The sequence below is a fragment of the Triticum urartu genome, chromosome 6A (assembly GCF_056163025.1).
Source record: "Triticum urartu cultivar PI428250 chromosome 6A, HENAU_Tu73, whole genome shotgun sequence".
NCBI lineage: Eukaryota > Viridiplantae > Streptophyta > Magnoliopsida > Poales > Poaceae > Triticum > Triticum urartu.
In genome coordinates, this window is record NC_141878.1 from 101,799,455 (window position 1) to 101,821,908 (window position 22,454).

Consider the following 22,454-nt stretch of genomic DNA (forward strand, 5'->3'; position numbering starts at 1 on the left):
CGCTGTACACGGATGGGGGACCTGAACTGAATTGACCAATCGAGTTCGTTAACTAACCTGATCGCCGACGCGTGGGCGTGTCGTGTGACGACCGGATGACGCCCGTGTGTGCAAGGCACTGACCAGCTAGCTGCTCCGAGGAAGCTATACTACCTTATTATAGCTGGCCAGTTCGTGCGATGACTGGGGCGCATGCATGTCCCCTAACGGCGGGCTGTGCTCTTCAAGCTAGACAGACATTGTGGGCACGATCGATCAGTCGATCGAGGGGTTGTTGATTCCGATGATGGCATCTGGCAGCTGCTCGGCTTGCTTGCCAATACGGAATGTAGCTCCGGCGTCGTGCTCTCCGTGGATCGATCATCGATGTGATGTGCACGGTGGCATGGAGCTCCATATCGATCGGTCCCTCCCCGGGGAAGTATATCATGAAGAAGTTCGAACCATATTCGTCTCTCCCACACAGCCAGGCAGACACGAACACAAGAGTTTGAACAGGCAATTGCTAGCTCAAGTGGCGTAAAGCAATGCACTATGCCGCCCCGGCGGCCTCTCCATCTGTGTCATGCCGTTCAGCAGAGTTCAGACAAGACAACCAATCGCGCACTAAAGAGTCGTGGAAAAGGAATAATTCTCGTGTCACTGTTCTTCACAAAAGTTGGGGAGAATTATATTCTCAGCCCCTCGATTATTACCAGAGTCTGAATTTGGTCTCTCCATTCTAATACCACAAAGATATGCGACAAATTATGCTACCAAGTCTAGAATATTCTCAACTCTAGAGACTTGTTTTGACGATCAAGTAGTGATGATCTTGTGCACGTGACAAATTATGCTACCAAGTCTAAATATTCTCAACACAGTACAACGCATTCAGCCTATAAACGCACACACATACATCTTATCTCTATGAGCAGGGGCGGAGCTACGTTGGGGCAAAACCAGGCCGTGGCCCACCCAACGTAACAACAAACAATGAAGGATTGAGGAGGCCATAAAACAAAAGTTTGTGAGTTTAGCTTTAATCTGCCTGTTTGGCCCGCCCAAAGAATTTCTTGTAGCTTCGCCACTGTCTATGAGCACCTCCGAGATAATGAGCCGACACAATATCTTGAGATTGACGAAGCCATCAAATGTGTTTTTGTAGTCGACGGGAACGTCTTCTCGCACTGAACGAACATCGGTGGAAAAAGACTGAAATAAATCCAGGGAGATGCAAACACCAATGCTAAGTGTAGAACTTGAACCCTGATGGGCTGCGTCAATGACAAGGAACCTAACCCAGTCCAGTCATCACGTATGAAAATAAAACTAAAAAAAGGTCACCTGAGGTACTAGGCGTTTTGGAAATGCAAAGACATACACGGATTTTCTTGAAAAATTCAAAAGTTTTTCTTTTCCTCAAATCATGATTTTTTTTGTTTCAATTTTTGATTTTCGGTAACTTCCTTCAATATTCCACTTTTCTTCTAAATTTCCATGTTTCCGGTAGTTATACATATTTTCTAATGTTTTATTTTTATTTCCTATCATTTTCTTCTTAAAAATTAGATAAAAATGAATTACTCATCTATATTTTTGAAACTGTGAATATTTTGATGTGGTCTTTTCCTCAATATTTCTTCAATGTATAACAAGAGTTTTCCAATATACCATCAATTTTCTCATTTTTTTTATTTGTTGATCATTTTTATTTCATAACAACATTGATGAGTGTGCTACCCACATGTGTGAAATTGCCGACACAATGCCAAATTTCTCGTGACCATGGTGTGTGGAAGTGCCCCTCCAGGTAATATTGTCTTCTTTGGCAAGTGGCGGTGGCACACATGGTGCCTTATTAGTACCGGGTCTCAAGCTCCAGGGTCAAAACCCTTGGTTCGGCCTTCAATGACTGCACCTGGTAGGGGTGGTGTTTTCGCATCCTTGTTGAAGGCATTGCTTTGAAGATTCTTCAGGTGTATCATTTTGGGTGAAAACCCAAGATCCAACCTTCTGTTGTTGGATTTAGCGGCGGAGGCTACTTACGGAGAATCTTTCTTGTAGCCCATATGTTGTAAATTGACGGTGGTTGATGTTGCTACTTGTTTGCTTGTTACGTGTCATTGTCACGTCGGCTCTCTTTAATTTCTTCCTTCCCTTTTTTTATCATTTTGGTTGTGTGCAACCTCAATTTCTAGATTGGGTCTTGATATTGTATCGTTGCAGAGGCCATATATAATTGATATCTTCTTGATATCAGTATATTATCCTTTGTCAAAAAAGTCTAGAACATTCTCAACTCTAAAGAGTAGTTTTGACGATCAATCAACAATGGTCTTGTGCACATGGAAACCCATTCACCATGTACAAAATTAAAACTCAAAATAAGGTCACCCGAGGTACTAGACATTTTACAAATGCAAACCATTTTCTGTTCCTCAACTTATGATTTTCTTAGTTTCAAATTTTAGTTTTTGGGAACTTCCTTGAATATTGGAAGCAACTATTACACGGGTGGCTGAATTTTTTGGGCATTCAGTCAAATTGCTCTCCACCACTATGCACCACTTAATAAAAATCCAAAGGCCCAACCTTCTTCTTCTTCTTTCTCTAGCCTTCTTCTCCTCCCTATACTCATGCTGAAATAAAATAAAAGGTTTCTAAAGAAGAATAAATTTGTGTAGTGGTATTTAACTTCAAAGAGGAAGAAATTAAAACAAACAATGAAAAAAATTGCACATAATTTGCAAATAAATTTATAAGATGAAAAAATAAATATATGATAGTGAAGTTTTCACACAAATGGTTTTTTCTAAAAAATAATTAATTAGTGGCATTGGTATTACCATTAAAAAAGAAAGAAATTAAATAAACTAATACCAAATGATGACAAAAAGCGCGCACAATTTATACTGAAATTGCATACATTCTTGCATATACAAAATAAACATATAATTATGCAAATTTCGCACTCTAGAATATACAGATGTATTACGTAATACTTATGTGTATACTTGCGCACGCGCGCGCGCACACACACACACACACACACACACACAACGCACAACATTCACACATACCCATATAGGAAAAGAAAAATCAACTAAAAAAGAAATAGAGCAAACACGCTTAGAAAAATGACTGCCCCTTAGACACCTGCTCAACAGCAACGAATTGAATATTTCATTTTTCCTCTAATATTTCATATTTTAAATGCTTTATTTGTTATTTCCTATCCTTTTATTTTAAATATATCAAAATGGTATTGTATCAGAAAAAACGATTTCTTCATCTATACTTCTTTTAATATTTAATGTGGACTTTTTCTCAATATTTCTTCAATGTAAACTATAACAAGAGTTTCCCGATAAACCATCAGTTTTCAGATTCTTTATTCTTTTTCTTGATTTTCTTGTTTCATAACAGCATTTGGCGAGTGGGCTTCCCACATGTGTGAAATTGCCAACACGTTGCCGTCAACATGGCTTTGACACTTTAAAGATTAAGAATCGTTGATTTTCAGACTTAAGGGAAAGGAAAGAACTTTAGCTATAGTGGAGGGACAAAATTGGGTTTTTTTTTGTCAAGCATCCAGGGTGCTCTCGTAGCCCAATTGTGTAGCACTCACCAAACATGAAAGCAAAGTAGGGCATCACACGCAGTTTTTGCAAGATACAACCACTGCATCAGGAGGCATGATTCCCCAATTATTTATCTAAGCATTCTAGCAATAAAAAAACATGTTCATGTAAGCACCTACTAGCAGCACTGACAAATAAATAACGTCCTAGAGCACTCGTAGTACCAGTTTGTCTTATTTATAGTGAGAACACAGTTGTAATTTTCACTTCCGTCATGCTAAAAAAAAGCCGATCGGTCAAACAAAATTCGAATCACCAGATTTATCATTAAAAATATTTACAAACTTAAATTTTTAACTAAAAATAATGGAAAGCAGTTGACAGAGTCTTGCACTGAAAAGTGAGTCAAAATCTCAAAAGGACAAACATATACTCCCTCCATTTCAAATTATTTGTCGTAAGTATGGATGTATCTAGATGTATTTTAGTTCTAGATACATTAATTTCTGCGACGAGTAATTTGGAACGGAGGAAGTAACACAGTGAGTACCATCCATGCGTGCCTGTGTACATACTATATTATATGCTTGTAATGTAATGTAACGCTGGGAACAAGTCATCGACCGAACGAGGCGCGACGTCGATCGTTGACGTTCAGCTACGCAACACCACCTGGTGTGTCCGGTGAGCACTCGGTCTCTCCCCCACACGTACCAATCACCGCTACTGTTGCATCGTGGCAGCTTCCAGTGCCTCTCCTCGTCAAAGGTCCCAATTCCGCCTCCTCGCCTAACAGTTTGCATATTCCAGTATTACTCTTCTTCTAAACGTGGGTCGCCCGAATGCCAAACGTGGGCCGCCTGCCCACCAGAACACGGCGGAGCAAGCGTCAATGAAGCCAGTCGCATAATAGTACCGGTACTTTTGAAAAGAAATAAAAAAGCAGCCGTCAATGGAGCTGCTAGCCACAAGAGTGTTTTCGTTCCTTGATTCCAACCGAAGCATCGTCCGGCGATGGGCACCGGCCGGCCGCACGCCGATGTGCTCGCTTGCCGCCGACGGGACCCGTCACACGATTTGGTTAACGATGATGTACCACACCACCTGACGGCGACGCCGCAACGGCCCGGCTCACCTACAACAGAAAGAGCTAGCCACACAAAGTACACACACACACACACACACTAGCTTTGCCAGAAATCAAACAACCTAGGAGGAGGAGTAGTATGTGGCTTCCTCCCCACATGCACCTTCCTTCCTTCCTTCCTTCTCATGGTGATGGGAATGAAAAAGCGGCTGGTTTGTCTATTCGTAGGTTGCGTGAAACTTGGCTTGAGGCCAAGAATTCTCGTTGCATTTTGCTAAATTTGCGCACTTGTGTTCCACAAATTTTGCGCTAGTTAAGAGGTGCGCAAGGAATGAGATCGCAACAGTTCTAGACCAACCGCTGAGAAATGGAGAAAAGGATTCATTTGCATATCTTTTCCTTACACCGGTCCGCTGGTCGATCAGTTTGGACTTTGGAATGCATTTCCTTGAACATAGTTGCACTGTCCTTGTGATGTGTGCCAATCTTTGTAGAAAACCAGAGACAACGGAAAATCGACAACTTATCGACCCAGCAACAAACAACGAAAATGATTTTTAGTAATAAACAATATGATGCTTAATGTATCGAAATATCCATGTTTATCAATTGTTCCTGAAGAAAATATGTTTGTTAGTTGTGCGGAACATTTTTTAGGGAAGGCTATCATGGTGACACAAGCTGTGGAACTTAATTAATGCTTATAATTACAGTTTACATCTTGCTAAATTTGCAGGGTTGCACCATACTACTATACTCAGTTTTAGGCTGGTTATAAATGATGTACTATAATTTCCCCGCAAAATAATAATAAATAACAAATGATGTATAACTTTAAGTGGCTGATATTAAATGATTAAGTTTGTCTATCTTTTATTAGACGGTCTGGTTGTCGACTATGAAGATGCTCAAAATTTCTTGACCGTGTCATGCAACCTATGTGGCTTAGTTTTGCCAATAAATCAAAGAACCTATGTGGCTTCCGCCATGCACCTTCCTCCGTTCTCATGGGAATAAGAAGCGGTTGGTTTGTCTATTCGTAGGTTGCATGAAACTCAGTTTGAGGCCAAGAAAACTCGTTACATTTTGCTAAATTTGCACACTTGCAGTTCCACATTTTTTTTGTGCTGGGAGGTGTGCGACGATGAGATCACAACAATTCTAGGCCAACCACCGAGAAATGGCGAAAAAGATTAATTGGTCTATCTTGCCTTACACCGGCCCGGTTAGCACAGTTTGGACTTTGGGATGCATTTCCTTGAATATATTTGCATTGTCCTTGCGATGTGTGCCAATCCCTGTAGAAACCAGACACAACGGAGAATCGACAACTTATCGACCCAGCAACAAACAACGAATATGAGTTTCATTAAGCAACAATAGCCACGTTTCTCAGTTTTTCACAAAAAAATTGTGTTTTATCAGCTGTGTAAAACTTTTTTAGGGAAGGCCATCACGGTGACACAAATTGTGGGACTTAATAAATGCTAATAATTTGCAGTTACATTTTGCTAAATTTGGAGACTTGCACCATATTTAGGCTGGTTATAAATGATCTTTTATTACCGATCCTGTTGTGGACCTGGAGGACGCTCAAAATTCCTCGATCATGTCATGCGGCATTCCAACTAGTAGAAAAAGTACTCCCTCCATTCGGAAATACTTGTCTTGGTTTTAGTTCATTTTGAACTAAAAGCACAACATGTATTTTGGAAAGGAGAGGGAGTATTACTCATTGTGTTAAGAAAAAAAACATATTCCGACGACGACATCAGGGCATCTCCAATAGGTGGAATATATAGTCAGCATTGTAATTACGCTACTTCTATGCATTCCCATATCACTTGCTCCACCATGCCTTTGAATTGGCTCCGGGCCAGTCGAGCTACGCACGGCAGGACCGAACCGATCCGCACCGTAGACCGGGGCGATCGTACGTCGGAGGAAAAAACGCGGGAAGCGCTCCCCGTTCCGCCGCGAGGACCGGCCGGGGGGCTGGGCTGGACCGACCAACCACAGCAGCCGGGGCGTGCGTGGGCCCGCGTGGACCAAGCAGAACAACCCAAAAAAACGTAAACGAAGGCAACTCGCGCGCGCGCATGAGTTTTTTGATGATGATTTGCGGACATTGCAAAAAAAAAAAAAAAATCCCGATCTGGAGTAGCAGTAGTAGTAGCTCGTACTGACTTCTCTCGGGACGTCGCTGTCCCTCCCCCGCCAAGCCACCGCACCGCCATGCATGCCAAGCCCCAAAGCCTTCTTCCTCCCTCCCTCCCTCTCTTTCAACACAGCCCACCAACCCAACATCGCCATCCGTTCCTACTACTTTGCATATCTGCGCGCGCCCGCGCCCGGCCGTATATAAACCCGTCGATCAATGCACAGCGAAGATATTGTCGAGGAGGGTTAGGGTGAGGAGGAGGTCCGCCGCTAAAGCTGGAAGCCGATCATTAGCCATTTATTTACTACTCTACTCGGGAGCGGAGCAATTACTCCGTCGGTTATCTATCGGTTTCCGTTTCGAGCTTAAATTACCAGGCAGGAGGAGGAGAGGAGGCGGCGCGGGTTCACTTTCCGGAGGCGGCGCTCACCCGCTTCCATTCTTGGAAACCCGTTACTCCGGCGAGCGAGGCCGGCCGCCGGTGGCCATTTCTGTCTGCGGCGGGAATCGATCGAGCAAGGTCGGCCGCACCGTCGGCGCCTGCTTTGGAGTTTCTTTCGGGGGCCGATCGACCGACCGCGGGTTTCTTTCTTGGCGCGCGCGCGGGCGGGACGGGCGGCCGCTGAGATGAGCGATGTCACCGGCAGGTTCGTGCTGGCCGCGGCCGTCGTGGCGGTGTCGCTGGTGATGGCGTCGGCGGCGCGGCACGACTACGGGGACGCGCTGTCCAAGAGCCTGCTCTACTTCGAGTCGCAGCGGTCGGGCCGGCTGCCGTACAACCAGCGGGTGCGGTGGCGCGGCCACTCGGGGCTCACCGACGGGCTGGAGCAGGGGGTGGACCTGGTGGGCGGGTACTACGACGCCGGCGACCACGTCAAGTTCGGCCTCCCCATGGCCTTCACCGTCACCATGCTCTCCTGGGCCGTCCTCGAGTACGGCGACCAGATCGCCGCCGCCGGCGAGGGCGCGCACGCGCTGCAGTCCATCAAGTGGGGCACCGACTACTTCATCAAGGCGCACACCGCGCCCAACGAGCTCTGGACCCAGGTCAGTCATCATCCATCGCCGCCGCCGCCGCCGTCGCCATGACCGGCCGCGCGCGCAGAATGCAAAGTGTAAACACGCACGTAGCGTGCACACGCTGCATCTTTTCTGACCCGATCGCGCATACGTACAGGTCGGCGACGGCGACTCGGACCACTACTGCTGGCAGCGGCCGGAGGACATGACGACGTCGCGGCGGGCGTACAAGGTGGACGCCGAGCACCCCGGCTCGGAGGTGGCCGCCGAGACGGCCGCCGCCATGGCCGCCGCGTCCATCGTGTTCCGGCGAGCCGGCGACGCGCACTACGCGCACCTCCTCCTCCACCACGCGCAGCAGGTACGCTGTCACGTACTAGCACACATTACTTGTCACACAAAATTAATAATTAATAAACGTAAAGCAGAAAAATCAGACTAGATTAGCACCAGCTTAATTTCCCTTTAAGCTTTTGTCAGCCCCCTTTACACACAGAATTCACGATTAAAAAACACGACACTCGATCCACTAGCCACAGCCGGGTCTGGTACGTGACAGCGAGCAGCTCAACGTCCGTCGTACACACACACGCTTGACGCTTCGGCTATACCGTAGTTCTTTTCTTATCGTATATGTCGTCGTATTTATAATTTATACGTACGTATGTATATTACGTGCAGCTGTTCGAGTTCGCGGACAAGTACCGGGGGCGGTACGACGCGAGCGTGCGGGTGGTGAAGAGCTACTACCCGTCGGCGAGCGGGTACAACGACGAGCTGCTGTGGGCGGCGCTGTGGCTGCACCGCGCCACCGGCGGCCGCGAGTACCTCGACTACGCCGTCGCCAACGCCGACGACTTCGGCGGCACCGGCTGGGGCGTCTCCGAGTTCAGCTGGGACATCAAGTACCCCGGCCTCCAGGTCCTCGCCTCCAAGGTCAGTCTCAGTACCACTCATCACCACTACTGCCATCTCGTCTCTCTCTGTGCGTCTCTCCATTGCTGATGCATGCACGCAGCCCATGCATGCATGCACTGCACCAACCTAGCGACCTTTCCTTGAGCTGGTCAAACTTGTTTACCTTTTCATGCATCATCAGAATGAATTCCTCACAAAAGAAAACAATGATCAGAATGATTCTTTTTTCCACCGCCGATTGCGGCAGCTGTAAACAAATTAGTCAGAGGCATACGTCAACTTCCACTATAGTTAGTTCGAATTTTAGTTAGTTCGCGATTTTTTTAAAAAAATTCACTAGTAGTTAGCAGTGCTGGTAGTTATTTAATACTACGTACTAGGGGATCCATGCGGTAAATTGATCCCATATACTAGTAATGACAGATGTAGTATGACTTTGTTGATTTGGTTGTGCCACCGGTTTTGTATATATCGTTAGCATGAGGAGCAAGCCGCGTGTTTGGTGCACCCTAGCTTTTGCTTAGCTACCCTCTCTCTCTAGCTTGCAAGCATGGCTACCCCCCTACCGTACCTTACCTAGCATGCTTTCCCGGGGTGCTTCCGCTGGAGTTGATGGATGATGCGCCATGCCCAACAACTCCGCCCGCCCTATGCATCTCTTCTACTAATTCTTCTAGGAGAATGCATATACATATCATCCCAAACGCCTTTCGAATTTCGATAATACATATTGCAACGTGAGTTTTTGCGTAGAGGTTGATTTTCGTCGAGGGGCGCCCATGCATGTGCAAAACCTAGTTAAGCAAGCTAATCATGGGGAGCAGGCGATGCTCTGCCCACCAAGAGGGTCAAGAAAGTTGAGAGATGCCCAAATTTGTTTTATACTACACAAACACGGGGCCGGCCATGAGACTAGGAGAGATCTTTTGATCTACCCCACCTGCGCCTTTGTCCTGTGGGTAACCATTTCTAATGCGTTCCTTTCACATGTGCTCCCGGTAGCTGCCATTTATATAAAAACCTTCCAGAAACAGACCGGTTTCCTAACCATGGACTGTTCACTGTCGCCGATCACATGAGGTCTTGTAGGAATGGACTGCCTTCCTAATCATAGCTCCTTTGACCGCACCTTCTGCTTCGCATATGCTTAGAACGCAAGGCAGCATGCGGCCGGCTCCTCTTGCCATGAGGGTGAAGGCTCGTCCATCACATGCCTGCTTCTTTGGTCATCCACAAGCTGTTTTTGTCTCTGTCATGCTTCACTTGGGATGTGATGTTTGAAGCAAGCGATTCAACCAATGATGGATACCTACTCTTGCCCAAGTGGAATGGAGGGGCCGAGCGGTCATTTCCTCGGTTGTTTAATGAAAAACACATCAGCAGTTGTTATCAGCAGTTGTTACTGATGTGTATGGGCTTTTCAATTGGAGATGGGAGAAAGGAAAGAGTGGAAGCACATGAGACAGAAAAATACTCAACCGACAGTAGCTGCACGTTTTTTCTTGGGATTCAGTTTTTTTTTAGGGTTTTTTGGATTCGGTGGTTGGATCACAACTTGGGCACTGGTAACTGAGCCCGCAAGGATCATGCGGCCCATTTTCGTTGATGTTCGGCCGGGTTGGTTTATATAACCTGATCAATTCTGCACGGCACTGAAGTTATGTTCCGTGTAACGATGGATGCCATTCGGACATGGCGTCTGTCAGTTGGTGTCAAAGATTCTGCACTCACATACAGTATACCAGACAAATGGAGGACAGGTTGACAACGATCACTGCTCAAGTCAACCCTGCTATTAAGTTTGCATGTAGTTTGACTACCAGCGATCGCTGCTCAAGTCAACCCTGCTATTAAGTTTGGCACATAGTTTGACTACTAGAAGGTGTTCCTGGTCGACATGCAGCCTCTAGAGCCTATAGGTCAATATATTTTTTAGAGAGGGTCAAAGGTTTTATTTGCAAAAGGTCAAAGGGGTCAAAGGTTTTATTTACAAATTAGCCGTCAATTAAAAACTAAATTAGCCATGCATGAGCTGTTTAATTAGTATAATTTGTGTTTTGATCCTTGCAATTAACATTTCTCTTCTTGGGCCATCGATCAGCTGCTGCTGGAGGAGAAGGACCTGAGCTCGGAGTACCGCGCGGTGCTGGAGAAGTACCGTGCCAAGGCCGAGTTCTACGTGTGCTCCAACATGAACAAGAACCCCGGCGGCGCCGCCCGCAACGCGCCGCGCACCCCGGCGGGGCTCATCTTCATCCGCCCCTGGAACAACCTCCAGTACGTGACCAACGCCGTCTTCCTCCTCACCGTCCACTCCGACCTGCTGGCGGCGCTCGGGGAGCCCCTCCGCTGCACCGTGGACGAGGACGCCGACACCTCGGACACGGGCGGCGAGACGGCGGCGGACGTCGTGGTGCGCGCCGAGGAGGTGCTGGCGTTCGCCAGGGCGCAGGCGGACTACATCCTGGGCACCAACCCGATGGGGACGAGCTACCTGGTCGGGTACAGCGACAAGTACCCGCGGCGGGTGCACCACCGCGCGGCGTCGACGGCGTCGTTCGCGGACGAGAAGGGGTTCATCGGGTGCGCGCAGGGGTTCGACTCGTGGTACAGCGCGGGCGAGGAGAACCCGCACGACCTCGTCGGCGCCGTCGTCGGCGGGCCCGACGGCGAGGACCGGTTCAACGACCAGCGCGGCGCGTACATGCAGACCGAGGCCTGCACGTACAACACCGCGCCCATGGTCGGCGTCTTCTCCAGGCTCATGGAGCTCGACGCGGAGGAGCGGCTGCGGGAGCAACGGGACCTGTGAAGAAGCGGCTCCTCGTCGCCGGCCGGTGAATATGTTCAGCTGTAGGAATGTTAATTGAATAACCGAGAAAAATGTGAGAAAAGAAAGAGTGAAGAAAAGGCGATTTTTTAGGACCGTTGGATGGATGGGTGGATTTGTACATTCTTTTTGTTGATTAATTCGTATAGGTTTTGCTTTGTTTCATTCGTGTAGGAATGAAATTTCGAAAAAAAAAAGAGAATAAAACATCACCAGATTGATGATGGTTGGCCTTGAGTTGACCAAGAGAGACGAAAGGTGGGAAAGGTTTTCCCTCTCACTGACACTGGGCCCCGCAGTCCAGTTTCCCTCCGTGGCACCGCGAAATTTCCTTGTGTCCGATGGTAATGCTCGAGAAGCAGTGCCCGATGTGTGTTCGACGAAATGTCATCGCCAGAGCTAGCGCTGCCATGGTCGCGCCCCCGTGCGCGTCACGCTGGGGGAACCGACGGCCTTGACGCCGTGCTTCTCCTGTCGGCGCGGACGCACCGTGCGTGCCAGGGTCGATTCCGGTCGCCGCGCGCGCAGGGTGCTCGGCGTAATGGCTCCCTCGGCTGCCTGCACTGCATCTCCTTCGGGGCAGTGCAGTGCGTGCCGACATGCCTACTGAGACCGAGGTCAAGGAGAGGAGACCGACAAGGACGACTCCGCTCCCTGTTCGCTCGCTGCCATCCATCGGCCGAGTAAATTGTGCGGTGGTGTCCTGACGCGGCCGCACCCGCGGGCTCGTACAAACGACGTCGCCGTCGGGGCCCCGGGGACATACGGATTGCGCGTGCCGACCGCGCCTCAGGGTCTCCGAATGCGGCGCACTCCGCGCTGGCCAGGCACGGTACGTGGTCGCTGTGCAGCTGCGGGGCTCCATCTGAACCTCTTGGCCCAGCATGAAATCTGGTGAAAAATCAGGGCCTCACTGCAGTAACTGCAGTAATGCCAATTGCTAAAATTGTTAGCTAGCAGCGCATAATAAGTAAGTAAGCACTACCTCATTGTTCCCAGACTTTATCCTTGTGTGCCACTTGCAAGATTCCTTAGGATCATCTTGTTAGTATACTGTACCAGGTCATTAGGTTGATGATGGTAGCACTTAGATTACGGTTCCATTCCGGAGATTCATTCATTCATACATACATACCCTGAAATGCTTGAGCCATGGGGGTTCTTGCCCTTCTGGTTTGTTCGTATTATTTACTATGAGATGAAGATGACCAAACCACATGAGTGGACAGTCTTTTTCTAATGCCAACAAAGGAATCATAGAGTAAGTTAAAAGTTGCAATGACAGAACTGTTTCGAAAAAACCTTTTCTAGACCGACCCTCCTAATCTATCATTGTGGAATAGGACGACAGTAATATGCATGTGAAAGCATTTGCTAATCCCATGGATATACATATATATGCCAGTCTCTCTCTCTCTCTCTCTCTGCCCTCCCTCCCTCTCTCTCTCTCTCAGATAGAAGGCTCGTTTGCTCACAAGAGTGAAGCATGAATCTATGTGTAGCAGTTCTCCTATTCTACATGTTCCAGTTGATTCATGGACAGCCTGATTATCTGGGTGTGTTGCCCCTCAATTCTTAGTTTCTTACCACTCTTTCTGTTCAGAAAATACACAATGAGAAGCACCTATGTTGCTCATAGCACAACGTTCATTTAAGGCCGGTGATAGAAATCCATTATGCATAAGTGCATAACCACTTGTGATACAAATCTTTTTGACTTGTATTTTGTTTCCAGGTTTCATAAGCATCGATTGTGGCATCCCAGTGAATTCTACCTACCAAGATTCCATTACAAATATGGTATATGTATCGGACTATGGTTTCATCACCACGGGAGAAAACCGCATCATCTCCTCAGATTACATGGAGCCATCACTGGCAAAACGCTATTCCAATCTCCGGTTCTTTCCGCATGGTCCAAGGAATTGCTACACCCTGAGGTCCCTGGTGATGGGAAACAAGTACCTTGTTCGTGCCGCCTTCTACTACGGAAACTATGATGGCCTGGGCAAACCTCCTGTCTTTGATCTTTACCTGGGGGCAAACTACTGGCATGAAGTTAACTACAGTGATGCAGGAGCATTCAACTGGATGGACATCATACTTGTGGCTCCTACTGATTACTTGCAAGTTTGTTTGGTGAACAAAGGTATGGGCAATCCATTTATTTCTGGGCTGGATTTGAGGCCACTGAATACCACCCTCTACCCAGAGGTCAATGCAAGTCAATCGCTCGTGCTGGTTAATTCTAATCGGTTCCACATGGGGCCCACAGACAATTCAATAATCAGGTTAGTTTTTGACTTAGAATTTTTGTTATCAAATTTTAACATAAATCCGCGTTAGCACCATCTTGATCAACAGAAGTAAAATTTTGGTCGCTGAATATCCTGTGGAAAAATATATTTATAAATGACTGTAGACTGTAACCTCTGCTTTTAGCCTTATAGTATTGCGTAAGTTTTGTCCGCAAGGTATACCTTTTGACAAAGAGGTGGTTTTTTGACTCTAGTTAATTCAGTGGACTACAATAGTACATAAAACATATACTTCATTGGTCCAAACAGGTACCCTTCGGATCCCCAAGACCGCATCTGGACGACATATAATGCAATTCCGAACTGTACTAAGATATCTGCAACTTCTCCAATCCACAATAACCTCAGGGCTGTCTACGATGTGCCACCTTCTGTTATGCAAAATGCAGCGACTGTTAATAGCTCAAGAATTGATTTCTCATGGAATCCATCTGATCCATCGGCGAACATAAGCTCCAAATACTTCTTTATTTTCTACTTTGCTGAGCTGCAGCATGTACCGAGCAATGCGGTGCGGCAGTTTGATATCATTGTCAATAACAAGACATGGAACAGGCGACCTTACACCCCAACGTTCCTATTCGCCAATTACTTTTCCGGTGTTGTGCAGGGGATGGAAAGTTATAGTGTCTCACTTGTTGCTACAAAAAATGCAACACTTCCACCTATCCTCAATGCCATGGAGATGTACTTGGTGAAACCGATAACTGCGGTTGCAACTGATCCTGGAGACGGTATGGATTTAGTGATGCAATATTAGTAGGGACTAGAGAGGGTATAAACCAGCTACAGTTACTACGTTAAGGGTCCTGTCTAACTTGCAATAGACAAAAGTCCACTTTCCAACTCTGAACCTTGGCAAAAGTTCACTTTTCAACCCTGAATTCTAAAACCTTTCGATTGACAACCTCAAACTATTGAAACCATCATTTTTTTAAACCTCGGGTAGTCTCACTAGTGATTTAGTGTAACGTGCATGCCACGTGTCCACCACATTACTGCCATGCCATTGCCATATCACTAAGTTCCGTTTATTGATCTGTTTGTACCATTTTTCTTCTGTTTTTAGCATATTTTTTTGTGGAAGTTTCTTTTATCCAAATGGTGGAGCTTGTTTTCGATTGTTTGTTGTTGTAGTGTCTGTTTGTTCATGGCTGTGGTGTAAGTTCAAGACTGAGACGTAGAATTTTTTCTTAGCAGTAAAGAGGGTTGGATTAGACTGTCCTTTATCACATTCGAGGTGTATTAGTATCTTAAAGCTTGCCTGCTTGTCTATTCGTTTAATTAACCATCTTCCTTGTTCTTGCAAAGCAGCTAGAGCTATGATGGCAATCCAAGACAATTTTGGTGTGGTAAAAAACTGGATGGGTGATCCATGTACTCCGAAAGCTTTTATATGGAGAGGATTAAACTGCTCATATCCACCGGCAAGCCCCTCTGAAATAATGGGACTGTAAGTTTCATAACTGTGTTTGGATGAAATAAAGAAAAAACCCATTCTCATACGCTGAATATTTGACATTTCTAAGAAACGTCTAGGACAAATGAACAAGAGAAGCTAACTGTTCTTGGTTTACTTTTTGGCAGAAACTTGTCTTCCTTTGGGTTAGTTGGTGCCATCTCTACTAATTTTAGAGATCTCAAAGCACTCCAGTATCTGTAGGTTTTTACTTCTCGTCTTTCTTACTGTGGAATTTTTAACATGCTACTACCTTTTTTATATTCCCTCCGTCCGAAAATACTTGTCATCAAAATGGACAAAAAGGGATGTATTTAGAACTAAAATACATTTAGATACATCCCCTTTTATTCATTTTGATGACAAGTATTTCCGGACAGAGGGAGTACTACTCAAAATAAACCCACGTGGATATTTTCCGCACCTGCCTTTTTTAGTATATTCAGGAATTAGTGTACTTGTTATCAGAACACAGGTTTGTATAAGCTAAATTATATGCACATAATTCACAGACATTTGAAAATTACCAAAAAAGGAATGCTTGCACTGATATTCTTAAGATGATTAGCTTGTTTACACATGGAGAGAATTACTGAACAATACCTGAAACAATTTACACAGTAGTACAGAGAAACTCTCTTGAACTGTGGATGATAGTACATTTCTTAAATTGTCTGTGTCTCCATGTTTTCAGGAAAAAGAAAGAACTGTCTGTATCTCCATATAGGAACTTTGGATACATGATATGTGCTTCCTCGTTTTAATACACCGTTCACCAAAATAATACTGTCAGAAAACTAATGATATAGTCTGGGAGAAAAACATAACTCTCTTCCTCACATGCAGTGACTAGATACATACTTTTGCCTTTTGTATTCAGTCATGCAGTGAAGCTGAAAATAACACTTCAGAAAATGTTGTATTTCGCCTTTCCTTTTTAGCTTTAATTCACAAGATCTGTTACTCCTTCCAGGGATTTGTCACACAACAACTTATCTGGTCCCATTCCAAATTTTCTTGGGAAACTTTCATCACTAATGTTTCTGTAAGTCTTATTACTTATCTTTTCATTCTTGAATCTCGGCACAACAGTTTTCTGTGCTACATATATGGATATACCATGTTTTTCCTTTATAGGGATTTGTCCAGCAATGATCTGAGCGGACCAATTCCTTACAGCCTTTTACAAAGGTCCCAAAATGGATCCCTATCACTAAGGTATGTTCAGCTATCAAAAGTTAACTAACTAAGAATATAATTTTTTTTAAGGAAAAAATTCATACCAATATGTAAATCAGTAAATGCTCATCATTTTGGGATGATGTCAGTAATATTTTAGAAAATGATGATTTAATATCATACTACTTAAAATTGTATGGTTTTGCTATTTGGGCCTTCTATTTTTCAATTTCTTTGACTGCTCATTCAGTAAGGTATATTACTTCTGGTTAACTGGAAAGATAAGTTATGTCATCATCAGTTATCAACTGTAATAGATACTACAACAAGGACCGGTGACTCTAGCGCATAAAATAATAGATGCTAATTGTTGGATTTCTCTAGAAAGGCATGGAAGAATCTTGTATATCAATTTACTTTGTCCCAGTGCATTTCATGGGTAGTTTCATTTCTTCAAGAGCATTCATTGTGAAAGCACCTTCAAAAACAGTGTCAGTATTACATTTGACTAGTTAACTATTAGGTCTGATTGATCAGTATATTTTGTAGAGAAGTAGTGGTTCCTTCCAGCATTTATAGTTAGACACCTCTCTTTATTCAGAACACCATAGAAGCACATTATAATTTAACTTTTGTGTATTGCCAGGGTCGGTGGCAATGCAAATCTTTGTGGCAATGATACTTCCTGCAGACCAGTTCGAAAGAAGATCAATGGGTCACTTCTCTCTGCAATAGTCATTGTACCAATAGTTACTGCCATCGCACTATTTGTTATATTATTTTTGCTGCGCCAAATGCTCAAAGGAAAAGGTAATATTGGAAATAATGGTTTCTGCTTTGTGCATTACACACTTTTGTATTTCATTTTCTTTTGCCTTTTTTTATACAAAATATAAAATGCTTGCCATTACGTTGTGCATGTATTCAGCTAAGCGAAAGGCTACTGGTCATGAAGATGGATCAGCATTACTTGGGAGCCGAGAGTTCTCTTACAAAGAACTGAAGCATATTACAAATAACTTTAGCCAACAGGTAGGAAAGGGTGGGTTTGGACCTGTCTTCCTTGGTTACTTGGAGAATGGAAACCCAGTTGCAGTGAAAGTGCGTTCTGAGTCATCTTCCCAAGGGGGCAAAGAGTTTCTGGCTGAGGTAAAAACAAAATCAGTGTGAAGTTCTACATGTCGAAATTAAAAATATTCATGTGTAATCGTAACATCTATGTTCCCCCCAGATTTCTTAGTGTAGCCATCTGTATACGAATTTTGATGAATGAGTTCTTTAAGATTTTTGTGTTTGTGTGTGTGTAGTTTTACAAAAGAGAGAAGTTCATGTTACAACCCTGAACTTTTCCATTTGTCTATGATTCAGTCCCGAACTCTGAAACTGTCTAAGAATTAATCCTGAACTATAAAACCTTATGAGATTCAACCCTTCTCTCCCCTGAATCCAGTTTTTGCTGAGTTGGCCTAGTTTTCTCCCGTTGACCGGCCTGTCAGCATCCCAGTCACCCCTTTTGGGTCAAATTTTGACAAAAAATTGGAAGTGTCAACAAAATTTTGAAATAATTTCTGTAAAATCAATACTAATATACTTTACCATTCTGGGGAAGTTTCAGACATTTTTGCCAAACAAACTTTAAAATACCCTCAAATTACATTTTCTGCCCCTTTTTTGGTCAAATTTTGACAAAAAAATTAAAGTGTGCAGAAATTTTTTAGACTGTTCTGTAAAATATAGACTAATATACTTATCATTCTGGGAAATTTTAAGACATTTTTGCCAAACAGATTTAAAATACCCTTAAATTACATTTTCAGCCAATGGAAGTGTCCAGAAAAAATAGTGTAAAATCAAAGAAATATAGTGATAATTCTTGGAAATTTTCAGACAATTTTGCCAACATAACTAAGAATACCCTCAAATTTCATTTTCAGCCCCTTTTGGGTAAAATTTTGACCAAAAAATGAAAATGTGCAGAAAATCTGAAACAATTCTGTAAAATCAAAACTAATATAGTGATCATTCTGGGAACACACACTTTGGCCTGCAGAAGTAGGGATACCCTCAAATTTCGTTTCTGGGATGCTGACGTGGCTGCTAACTGGCCGGCCAACGGGCCAAAGCCAGGCTAACTCAGTGAAAACCGGGTTCAGGGGAGAGAAGGGTTGAATCATAGATGGTTTTGATAGTTCAGGGTTGATTCTTATATGGTTTCAGAGTTCCGGGTTGAACCTTAGACAAATGGAAGAGTTCAGAGTTCAGGGTTGAACCTTAGACAATATGGACTTCTCTCTTTACAAGACTACATTTACTAAACATCCTCATTATGTATTCTACTTAAATTATTTGAATGACAGCGCCGCATGTTATATTGCAGGCTCAGCACTTGACGAGGATTCATCACAAGAACTTAGTTTCTTTGATTGGCTACTGCAAGGACAAAAATCATTTGGCTCTTGTTTACGAGTACATGCCTGAAGGGAGCCTGCAGGATCATCTGAGAGGTTCATCTTGGCCATTCAAATGTGGATTCTTATATCGGCTAATCAAAGTTTTAGGCGCACATTACATTACATTTCATTTAAGCAAGAATTGCGTAGACCTTAAATTATCCGTGGTTATTAACTGAAGTCCATGAATTGTTCCAAAATCTTCTTTGAACTAACTATGTTTAATCTCCATTGACATGTGAAGCCACTTCTACTAGTAAACCACTCACTTGGAAGCAGCGTCTTCAGATCGCCCTTGATGCTGCACAAGGTTAGGACATAGTAGCCATCTACTAGGTCCTGAGATTTCATTTGCACATGACTGTCAACAAAAAAGTAGTAATTATTTTATCACAGGTCTTGAGTATCTGCACATCGCTTGTAAGCCAGCATTGATTCACAGAGATGTGAAGAGCAGGAACATCCTCCTGACCACAGATCTTGGGGCAAAGATAGCTGATTTTGGCCTGACCAAGGCTTTCAGCGACTCCGAAACACATATAACTACTGAGCCAGCTGGTACCATTGGGTATTTAGATCCTGAGTACGTCATGCACAGCATCACTCTCTTCTCCTGTCTACTCCACTTATTCAACATTACCTGAAGTGTTGTTACTTTGTCATAATTAAGGACCCTTTCGTCTACCAATTGTTCAGGTACTTCCGCAGTTATCACATCAGCGAGAAGAGCGACCTGTACAGCTTCGGGGTCGTCCTCCTGGAGCTCATCACAGGCCATGCCCCGGTAATACCGATTAGTGACAGCATGAGCATCCACATCGGCGAGTGGGTGCATGAGAGCCTCGACCATGGAAACATCGAGAGCATTGTGGATGCAAAGATGGGAGGGGACTATGACATCAACTCTGTCTGGAAAGCTGCTGACTTGGCGCTGCATTGCAAGCAAGATGTCTCACGGGAGCGGCCGACTATGGCGGAGGTCGTGGCCCAGCTTAAGGAGTGCTTGGAGCTCGAGAATCGTTGCAGTGAGAGGAGAGGAAACTTGTCCTCGAATGATGATAATTTGACCTGTCCCGGAGAGGGAAGTGCACTTGAGGTAGAAGAAGAAGAAACACAACAGCAACAAGGTGGAGAGATACAAGCGGCTGCTGGCCCTGCAATGAGATGATAGTTTTGATGATCTTATACATAAATGCTGGAGGTTGGAGCCATCTTCTTTACCTTTCGGATAAACCTTCATCTTGCCTTTCTTTGTGAAGTTCTCAAATTTCTGGCAATGACTAGATGGAGTCTGCCTGTTCTAGTCTAGATAAAAAAATTGTGATGAAAGAAGCTCGAGTGGATCACCGGAGAATTCACATTCGGGTTTGGACGGCGTGCAAGTGATACGTTTCTCAGTGTTTAGATTGGACTTTTTTGTTGGCATGTTCGTCTTAGTTTGTCCATGTTTTTGATGTTTCTCTCTTGGCAATATTAAACTTTGATCTCTTTATAATAAACAATGTTTTAGTGCTGGCTATATGCATCTTAGGATCCAGAGGCTGGGGGCAAATAAAGCTTCCATCATCTAAAAAACCAATCATGTATTTGATGGTTGCTTACCCAAAGGTGACACTTCTTTCTGATATTCTTTTGACAAACATTTGTGATAATGTGATGATTGATGATGGCACGGCATAAATTCCTTGATTCTTTTTCTTTTAGCCTGGATTTCTTGATTCTTAGGATGCTGATGCAAGATGGCAACGTGTGAAAACCTTGAAACCATATTGATGGCAATGTGTCGGCATTTTCACACATGTGGCAGCCCACTCGTTAAATTGTTTTGAAACAAGAAAATCAAGGGGAAGAAATATTGAGGAAAGGAACACATTGAAATATTCAATAAAACATTAAAAATTTAAAATATAGAATAAGAAGAAAATTCAGGTTAAATTTTCAAATTTTTAATATATTTAAATAAAAGATATGTAATATAACAAATAAAACATTAAAAATGTGGAAAATAGGGTAAACATGGAAATTTAGAATAAAATGTAATATCTAAGGGAGTTACTAATCTAAAAGTTTAAACTGAAAAAAAATCATGAATTGATGAAAGAAAACCTTGTGAGGTTTTATGAAGAATACTCAACTATAGTCTGAATTTCTAAAATGTTAGAGCAACTCTAGCAGACCCCGCAAAACGCCGGCCCGCAAAACGCGTTTGCAGTTCGCGCAAAACAGCTTTTGCGGGCCGGCGCGGGCTGGCAGAGATGCAGACCCTGCAAACGGATCCGTAAAAAAGTATACTCGCGGAATATGCTTTTTTACGGGTCGGCTATGCGGGTTCTGCTCGGACACCACTGTGACGACCCGCAAACAGATAAACTGCAAATCTCGCATTTGACATAGGATTTCACAAACAAGTTCAAATTCAAACGACACAAACAGTTTTACGCGTAAATAGAAGCCAAGTTCATTACGGCTAATGCAAAAAAAGGCCCTGCAAAAGGTTTGCGCTCATGTCCGGCATCATCTTGATCGATCTTCACTCCGCGCCATCGAGTCCACCTTGGAGTTCATCGGTGCCACCGAATCCACCTCCGGCGCTTGTTCCAACTCCTGCACCGAAATCATCCACGTTGCCACCATATGGAGCGGAGAAAACATCACCGAAACTGTAGCACGAACCGGCCGACGCCACCATTCTTCTCTTCAAGATTTCCCTCCTTGCCATATCATGCCATGTTTTGGTGAGGTCGTTCATGTCATTGCGGTTCATTGACATGATCTTGTTCTCTTCGGCGAGCAACATGGACATTGATTTGTTTTCGGCGACTCGTGCTCTTCTCTCCTCGATGGCAGCTTTGCGCAACCCCTCTTCCTTGAGCAACTGCCACTTTTCTTGCTTCTCCTTCGCCTTCTTCTCGGCCAACTCTTTCTTGATCTCCAACGATTTCAACAACATCGACTCGTTGGATTGCAACATGGCATCAATCTTCTCCCTCAAGTTTGATGCTTCTTGCTCTCTCTTCATCTTCTCCTTGGTCTTCTTGTCACCATCGGGCTTGTGCAAATTTCTTGGGCCATCATCATCCTCATCTTCATCCATGTTTGTAAGTGAGCCTCTCTTTGGTGGGGATTCTTTGTCGATCAACTTTCACTTCTCGCACTTTTGGAGCAACTCCCAACAATGCTCTAGTTTGAAAATTTTGCCTTCCGAAGCTTCCATGTCCTTGTATCTATGTTGAGCAATATTTTTCTACACAATGTGAACAAAGTGATCCAATCATTTCTCATGATGCAATATGATGATGCACAATTTGAATAAAGGAAAAACAAACTCATGGTCGGACTCCACGGTGCCACTTGGAGGTGCATTGCGTACTTGCTCCAAGCAAGCTGCCCAACGGTTGCACATATGCTTGATGCTCTCCCAACGCCCTTGAAGCGACCAAAATATGCGTGGAGTCCTATTGGGATACTT

At 44.3% G+C, this 22,454-nt stretch overlaps 2 protein-coding genes across 4 annotated transcripts; both read left to right on the top strand.

The window, feature by feature from the left end:
• Positions 1-6,923: 6,923 nt before the first annotated feature.
• LOC147964244 (endoglucanase 5-like) lies at positions 6,924-11,803 on the top strand. The gene is made up of 4 exons (XM_087526803.1): positions 6,924-7,858; positions 7,989-8,192; positions 8,513-8,767; positions 10,851-11,803. Exons 1-4 carry the CDS (start codon positions 7,439-7,441, stop codon positions 11,559-11,561), a joined length of 1,590 nt encoding a protein of 529 aa, XP_087382929.1. The 5' UTR covers positions 6,924-7,438; the 3' UTR covers positions 11,562-11,803.
• An 82-nt stretch (positions 11,804-11,885) lies between these two features.
• Positions 11,886-20,644, top strand: LOC147964245 (putative LRR receptor-like serine/threonine-protein kinase At1g05700). 3 transcript variants are annotated; one of them, XM_087526802.1, is made up of 13 exons: positions 11,886-12,549; positions 13,315-13,870; positions 14,147-14,631; positions 15,212-15,350; positions 15,485-15,556; positions 16,330-16,401; positions 16,494-16,574; positions 17,182-17,345; positions 17,464-17,684; positions 18,913-19,039; positions 19,230-19,295; positions 19,382-19,568; positions 19,682-20,643. In XM_087526802.1, exons 2-13 carry the CDS (start codon positions 13,377-13,379, stop codon positions 20,151-20,153), a joined length of 2,580 nt encoding a protein of 859 aa, XP_087382928.1. In that variant the 5' UTR covers positions 11,886-12,549; positions 13,315-13,376; the 3' UTR covers positions 20,154-20,643. The 3 variants fall into 3 exon arrangements, with proteins under 3 accessions (XP_087382928.1, XP_087382926.1, XP_087382927.1); XM_087526800.1 differs by lacking the exon at positions 11,886-12,549 and adding an exon at positions 13,003-13,135 and having other exon boundaries at positions 19,682-20,644; XM_087526801.1 differs by lacking the exons at positions 11,886-12,549; positions 15,485-15,556 and adding an exon at positions 13,003-13,135 and having other exon boundaries at positions 19,682-20,644.
• The last annotated feature ends 1,810 nt before the right edge of the window (positions 20,645-22,454 follow it).

Excerpts from the sequence above, each read along its gene's own strand:
- LOC147964244 (XM_087526803.1), top strand. The coding sequence starts at position 7,439 with ATGAGCGATGTCACCGGCAGGTTCGTGCTGGCCGCGGCCGTCGTGGCG. Across the intron at positions 7,859-7,988 it reads CCAACGAGCTCTGGACCCAG|GTCGGCGACGGCGACTCGGA; the intron begins GTCAGTCATCAT and ends GCATACGTACAG. Across the intron at positions 8,193-8,512 it reads TCCTCCACCACGCGCAGCAG|CTGTTCGAGTTCGCGGACAA; the intron begins GTACGCTGTCAC and ends TATTACGTGCAG.
- LOC147964245 (XM_087526800.1), top strand. The coding sequence starts at position 13,066 with ATGAATCTATGTGTAGCAGTTCTCCTATTCTACATGTTCCAGTTGATT. Across the intron at positions 16,575-17,181 it reads AATGGATCCCTATCACTAAG|GGTCGGTGGCAATGCAAATC; the intron begins GTATGTTCAGCT and ends GTGTATTGCCAG. Across the intron at positions 17,346-17,463 it reads CCAAATGCTCAAAGGAAAAG|CTAAGCGAAAGGCTACTGGT; the intron begins GTAATATTGGAA and ends GCATGTATTCAG.